General features: G+C 47.4%; 1 protein-coding gene across 1 annotated transcript in view; it reads left to right on the top strand.

The window, feature by feature from the left end:
- Positions 1 to 581: 581 nt before the first annotated feature.
- Positions 582 to 7391, top strand: part of T265_15657 (hypothetical protein) — a gene marked incomplete at both ends in the record, with an annotated part of 25029 nt that continues 18219 nt past the window's right edge. The window contains one exon of the mRNA XM_009178877.1: positions 582 to 692. Within this exon, the coding sequence (XP_009177141.1) occupies positions 590 to 692 (103 nt within the window). The remainder of the gene's footprint in view (positions 693 to 7391) is intronic.

The raw sequence follows: 7391 nt of genomic DNA, 5'->3' as shown, positions 1-7391 counted from the left end.
GGTCTCCGGTAACCTTAGCCACCCATATGAGCTGGTAGTTTAGATGGGACTATGGAAGCTTGGGACAGTGGCATCACGTCGACAGAGACGATTAGGTAGATGAGGAGTAAACATGCTCCACGAACTGGTGACTTAGAAAAATTAGGCCTTCTGGAGATTGAAGTACCGTTAGTCTTTGTGGGGAACCACAGCAAATAAATAGTCATCTAGTATAAAAAATGGGCAAAAACGTATGGATGGGCGGGAATCCAAAATAGTTTTCTACAACACCTGACCTTGAAATTTTGCTCGCAACCTAGTACTCCCAGCAGTTGTGGTTGTAGTCGTGGTATTTGTTGTTCTAATACTATCTCTAATCAGTACGTTTTGAAAGATGTATCCAATAGGGATCGAGATTCTTTAAGGTCGCTCTTCGACCCTTTCCCAGTTTCGGGTAGATTCCTTCAGAAGATACCCTACAAACCCTTGAATTTGGACCAATAAGCAAACTGTATTTGCACCAATCGGACGGGGCGTGAATTCGACCAATGGATAGTCAATATTTCACCGAACTGTCACTTTCCGCATCAGGAAATACGCCGGTTGCGGAATGCCGGCTCCGCGGGACAGGTGTCAGGCTTTGAATAACAGTATCAGGTTATTTAGGAAGAAGAGTGCGTTCAGTACTTCTCGGAGAATCCTTCAAAAGTCAAGTGAGTATCATGGCTTCACTTGTTTCTGTGGGCTAAGCCCATTCAACGGAAAGTATCCCCGTGTCGTAGATTTTCACGCCTTCAGTGCATTCTGATTGAGTTGTTTAAGCACATATGAAATCGTCTTTATGTGTTAGATCTTAATGAAAAATACCTCTTGAATGCAGATATTTGCGTGGTTTAGTCTTCGCAACCGGACACCAAAACAGAGCTGAGGCGGAATGCTTACCTCTTGGACTTGATCAGCAAGAGCAGGTGTCGCTTTTGAAAATCTCCGTCTTAAACTCACGGTGTGATGGTGTTATCTGTAAATAGCAGACGCGAGATGTATTACGAGTTTTCGACGCGCACCCCTGCGTTGAAGACACCGTTTTCCGGAGTAGAGAGAGAATAGCTGACAAGTAGTCAGAACGCTGCTCCAGATCTGCATTAACAGGTCCCATGCACAACGAAAGAACGAGGATTCCTTGTGACAAAGGGCCGTTGGTCAAGAGATGTCGGTTGCTGTACTACCTCTGGCTTCTGCTGGATTCAGTGCATAAATTTCGAAGAACCGAATTCCAAGTTGCGTCACTTGCGACGCCAACCGGAGACATCACTTCTACTGAGGATCACTTATAGTAAGCCATATCAAGGTCTCTTGTGTTGTTTGGTCGGGAGAATGTCAGCTTATCAAAGTGTGGCGGCTTGTGTACTTTTATGGCCCATTTAGCTATACTGTGACACCCGCAGAGTTCCTTTTACCAGGTTTGTCAGTGGATAGAGGCCTGGCGAGCACTCTCCTGATCTTCCAATTTCGGGTTCGGAATAGGCAAACGGTTCCCAGGCCTGAAAATTGGTTTCCTTCCCGTTGGTGATTGGCGGTATAGCGTCATGGACAAGTTTCAACTGTCTGTTCATCATAACATCTACTGGGGATGGACCGTCCGGAGTCTGTGGGTTATGGGTTGCTCTATAATTCAGCAGTAGCGTATCCAGAACTGATGCCGTGGTCCCTCCCCCCTTCTGCTTTTGTCAGCGCGCGTCAAAAGGTATCTACGAACCGTTCAGCTTGCTCGTTGGATTAGGGATGGAATGGTGGAGCAGTAGCATGTATTACGCCGTGTCTTCGAACGTATTCGCCAAATTGATGGACTTTGAACTGAATGCTGTTGTTGGACGTATAATACCGAATACTGAAAACAAATACCGCAGTTTGGTGATGGTTGCCATCGTTAATATCTTGGACGTCACAGTCTTTGGGTCACTCCCCGAATATATCAGCAACAGCGACAAAGCTTTGCACGTTATCGGTCCGGCAAATTCTATAAAAAGGCACTACCGTGGTTTTCCTAGCTGGCCAAGGCGCGGCTGGTTAACTTCTGGGCAGCCGCACATCGGAAACAAATCCGAGATACCTGCTCCACGTGCTCATGCATACCAGGCCAATAAACATATCTGTCAGCAAGGGCCTTCATGCGGCTTATCCCATTGTGGAACTGTGCTAGGGCCCGGTGGCGAAGTTCGCCGGAAATGACAGTTCGGTCACCAAAGAGAAGACAACCACTGATGAAAGGTAGTACACTTCGTCTTTGAAGGAAGTTTCTGGAGTTCTCCTGATGGACAGGTTGTTGGCCAGATGGATTGATCTTACTCCATTACCTTCTGCAGTTTGCTGCCATTTTTCAATGGCATCGCGGACCGTGTCGAAAGTCGCGGGTAGCTGGTTCATGGTCTCCAACATCACAGCACGGACTTCTGGTTCGATGGCAACGGTTGCTATGACTGCGTCTTCTGCTTCCAACTCATGGGAAGTAAATAAGCGCGTTAACGCATCGGCCTGCCCGTTCTTCTCGGTCGAGGCAAACTTTGTGGTAAAGTTGTAGGCCAGCAGAATCGGGCGAGATCGTTCAATGGTTGGAGCGCGAATTTACTAACTGGAAGGTCCGTGATTCGAACCCTACCTCTCAACTTCTCCTGTCTAGGCTCGGACAACATGGAAGTATCGCATCCCTCGTGTTTCCTTCTGGTGCGTGTAACATCCGAAAGGGTATTACAGCTGAACGATTTATTTATTTTTATTAGAACCGTGCTTCGTCGTTGCCCGCAGTTGCTTGTGTAGACTGGAATACCATTCTTGGGACTAAATATAGCCGACAGTGGTATATGGTCCGTCACCAGCACGAAGTGTCGGCGTTTTTGTGGAGAGTACATCGTGTCTCCCGGAAGGAACGGGACTGCCTGTTTGCTAACTTGACATAAAGTGCGGGCTTTGGATGCTCCTATGTAGAAAGGATCTCGTGAGTTCAGAAAAGTGTGATTTCCTCTATTGTTGTTGGGCAGCGGGGTGTATAAAACACATAGGTCAGATAACTGGCGATCAGCTGACCCGGCAGCGTTTCTTTGTATAGTGGGTAGGGATTGGGGACGGAAAAATAAATGTGTGGACAAATAACACTTCCCGGTTGCTCATGTCAGATAAGGGGATTTCGTTGATGTACCTCACCTTGAGCCTCTGACTCAAAAGCCTGACCCGTGAGGCTGCGGGCAGTAGGATTTCTTTGGGGAGCCTGCCAAAATCCGATGACTTGATAGTCTAACTTAGCTGAAGGGACTGGCCTAACCGGAGGACACAGGGAGTAAGACATTGCTTTCTGACTCCTAATGCGGCCGCCACAGTAGATGCCTCCTGAAAAGCACCAAACTATCGTTTTAGGGGCGTTTCGACCGCATTCCCTGGTGTGCCAGTGGTCACGGTCAATTATTGGACGATCGAAGTGAGTGGTTTTTAGGTTCGACCTCTTCTAACCCGTTCTTTCTCGGAGGAAGACAGTGTCGCTGCCTCCGTAAATATGAACATGCCGGCCGCCTGTGGGAAACGCCTTACTGTCCTGACACTCCCATCGCACAGCACGCTACGACTTTAACCCCAAGTCATCTTGTAGTGCGATTACTCGTAGCACGGGGTCTCGGTGCTCATAGTCTGACTTCTCTCCTTTGGCCTTCCTGGCAACTTTTAGTCGAGAGCTATCCAGGAAAGGAGGACGTTTGGACAACCTGGCTCAATATTTCGAAAGGAGTTCATTTGGTTTCCTAGTACCTCCGGTCCGGACTGCCGGCTTTTAACAGAAATGTGGGTTGTAAACATGGAGCCCGCTTCAATCTCAGAAATGTCCGTGTGTGTATCGCTGCTTGGAAGTAAAAATTTGGGGAAATCCCGGCTTAGGTCAGAAGCGAAATATTTATCATGCATGGAGAAAGCAGTTCACAAGGTCAAATTTTCGTTCGATACTCTCATGGCTGATAGTTGTCAAGTTAAACGATCCGTCTCGTATATTGGTGAGATATGGCTTTTCTATGTCTTTTTGACTTACTACGGCGACTAATACTGTCCCCATTCACTCTCAGTCCACTCGATTTTGTGGAAGCAACCACTGGTTCCAAATGACCATCACCCTTTGCCTGACCGAACTTCTGCCCTCTTGATTCTTTCCCAAGACGGCAAACTATGAAACTTCCTCCACCCTTCATCTTCTACACCGTGAACCTTTCCGCAGCCCATGAGTTTAAAGCACGTAACATCATGAGTGTGTTTCTATTGCGCTGTATTCACGCCAAATTTTTGTTCTCTGCCGGAAGTCTCTTTAAAGACCAATCCTCCCTGAAACTTAAATTTACAGACCGTCCCCTGTGGATAGCCTCCTGTTACGGGAGTGGGTGTACTTCATCCGTAGGAAGTAGTCACTCTTACTGTCATTTTTTCATCCTCTAGACTCCTCAAATTTCTGTGATCTGGTGATTGTTTTTTCTGCCCCATTAAGTAAATGCTAACCAAATATCTTTTTCTGATCGCATTCTTCAGTCAATCGTTCAATTTGTGCGGCCTCGTTGAAGAGCAATAATGCATTGTTGGACAAGCGCGTGGCTGAGTTGCAAATGGAAGTGAATGCTGAGCGAACGGCGAAGTTTGCCGCTCAGATGGAGACATGCAACTTACGTGTCGAACTAGCACGGTTGCGTGCACATCTGGAGGCGTTGGACAAAATCAAGGTGGGTTGTGGACCGCGATTATGTATGTTGCCTGATCCAGCTTTTATTCGTGTTGTCATCTACGTAGATGGTTTCCCACAGTGGTCGATGAACCGCTTTTTTTCAAACACAACCCCTTTAGGAAAACCAGCTCAAGCTTCATGAGGTGATCGTCTCAATGTTTGGCGCTGGCATGGCCATAATGCGCTCTGTAGGTGAAGCTCCTCCCCTGCCATCAGACGGCATAGGAATCTCTGACCAAACCGCCTGGGGTACTTCGAATGTTCTGGCAGACACAATTGTGGACCAGTTTGCCGTGGACCGTGTGTAAGTCTTACTCGCTTGTTGTCTGTGGTCTCCTTTGAACTGAGCCCTTCGTGAATAAAATGAGTACAGAACTCCGTCTTTCTGAAAACCCTGAACGTAGCGACGCCCTCTCTTGTATGGCGCAAGTTTCTACCCCCAGTTATCTATGTGTACTTTTCTGTCAAGACAACTCCAAAAATATGACAGCCAGCGTATCAAGTTTTGAAGAACAAGCGTTTTCCCTGCTAACGAACACAGATGACAAAACAACAAAGGCAAGCTAACTCAGAGGCGATTTCTCCAAAAGGTGCATAGTGAATGCAACAATGAAAACAATTATGGTAGTAATACTCCTCATCTATATCTAAGGTACCTTAGTCTTGCGCACGATTACACCCATCCCACCTCCCTATGTCAAATATCAATTGTGGCGTGCCGTGTAGTCACCATAGGGCAACTGCTCATGCACTTGCAGGCTACATGCTATTTCTAGATGGACCAAGTGGTTAGAGAGCGAATTTACTGACCGGAAGGTCCGTGGTTCGAACCCGACCTCTGCCACTCAACTTCCCCTGTCTAGGCTTGGGCGACCTGGCAGTATCCCAGCCCTCGTACCTCCTTCGTGTGGCATGGCAGATAGGCACCGAAAGGGTGCTACGGCTACATGCTATTTCGAGCCCACAAGGTAAGCCAGAGTGACGAAGGAGTGCAACTGCCCCCGGTAGACGTGATTTGGATGACGAATACCCGACGCCCGTGCTGTGAGCGATCCCTCTAATGGGAACGTATTTCGTGGGGTTTCTTAACACGGCCAAAAGCCCTCAAATAGTTTACCCCATAAAAAGGAAAACTGGCAACCTAGTGGAGAAAACGGCGTAGTTGTATACCAAAAGTTTGGGTCAGCGGATATCGATACCATAAAATAACAGGATGACTAGGTGTATTCAGAGATTCTTACCATCCTTTTAGTCTAAATGGAGCCTTAATGTGCTCCGAAATCGATAAGGCTGAAGGACTAGTTGACGGTCATATTTTCACTTCTAGGCTGTAACTTCGGAATCAAAACGGTATTTTATTCGCCCAACAGAATCAAACACATCGAATTGATTACTTCGCTCCCAATTGATGTGCCGGCCGCCTATGAGCCCGTAACACACTTTCTGTGCCTAGCTGTCATGCCACCAGAAGGAAGCACGAGGGATGCGATACTGCCAGGGTGCCTAATCCTAGACAGAGGAAGTCGAGATGCAGAAGTCGGGTTCGAACCACGGATCTTCCGGTCGGTAAATTCGCGCTCCGACCACGGAGTCATCTCGCCCAGAGAGGTTGAGTGAGCTCTACCAAGTGTGATAAATTTAAATAGCTGTTCACCAAATTCACGACCAGAACGAAGAGGGGCTGATCCTCTCAGGGGGCGATTGAAGAGGTTCATTCAAATGAAAAGAAATTGATGACTTCAATGGGCCAGCCGAAAGTGGCCCGCATGAATGAAAGTTCCTACAAAGGGAAGTAGTGTTTACACGTCGTACATATGAAAACTACGGTATAGGACCCCCGACCACAAAAAAAGTTTCGTCTGTATGCCACTGGGAAGACAACCAAAAAAGACGTGAGGATAAACGAAAGCTTACAGCACGACTTTTGCACCGTAGACTTTGTTGAGAGAGGCTTTTCGCCATTAGGTGTGGTCTTAGCTGAGTGTTGGAGGACGGTCTCTCAAAAGGTCTCTCAAAGGAAACCACGTGTCCCGAATGAAGTGGCCTCAGCGGTTGAAGCGCGTCCTCTCTTGTGAAGAGTAACCTATACATACCAAGCTGCGTCGGCAGTCGAGTGTTGCGTTAACACAACACGTATCTCTTACGTCTAACGACGGAACACCAGTCAAGTTGAGGCCCCCAAGTAAGGATTCGCGAACCCGGACCGTCGAAACAGAAATCTGTGATGTCCACCATCCCAGCTCGATCCGCGGTATTAGTTCTGTACCCATTCGATAGGTCTGATATTTGTACGGTGATCCACCCTTCCGAAATGACACCCCGAAGAAGGGTATTTGGCCCATCCCAACCTTGTTGAGACGTTGCAACTAACCCCGATCAGTAAAGACTCCTAATGGGAGTGGATCTGCTTCCAAAAAAGTCATTCTATGAAAGAATATAGGAGTGAAAGACAACAAGCTTGAGGTTATCAAAAGTCGCATTGACCAAAAAGGAGTATGCTAGAACGGAAGTCATATTTTTGGAGTTATCTTGACAGAAAAGTACACATAGATAACTGGGGGTAGAAACTTGCGCCATACAAGAGAGGGCGTCGCTACGTTCAGGGTTTTCAGAAAGACGGAGTTCTGTACTCATCTTATTCACGAAGGGCTCAGTTCAAAGGAGACCA

The sequence above is a fragment of the Opisthorchis viverrini genome, assembly GCF_000715545.1.
Source record: "Opisthorchis viverrini unplaced genomic scaffold opera_v5_721, whole genome shotgun sequence".
Taxonomy (NCBI): domain Eukaryota; kingdom Metazoa; phylum Platyhelminthes; class Trematoda; order Opisthorchiida; family Opisthorchiidae; genus Opisthorchis; species Opisthorchis viverrini.
This window is presented reverse-complemented; position numbering and strand designations above follow the sequence as displayed.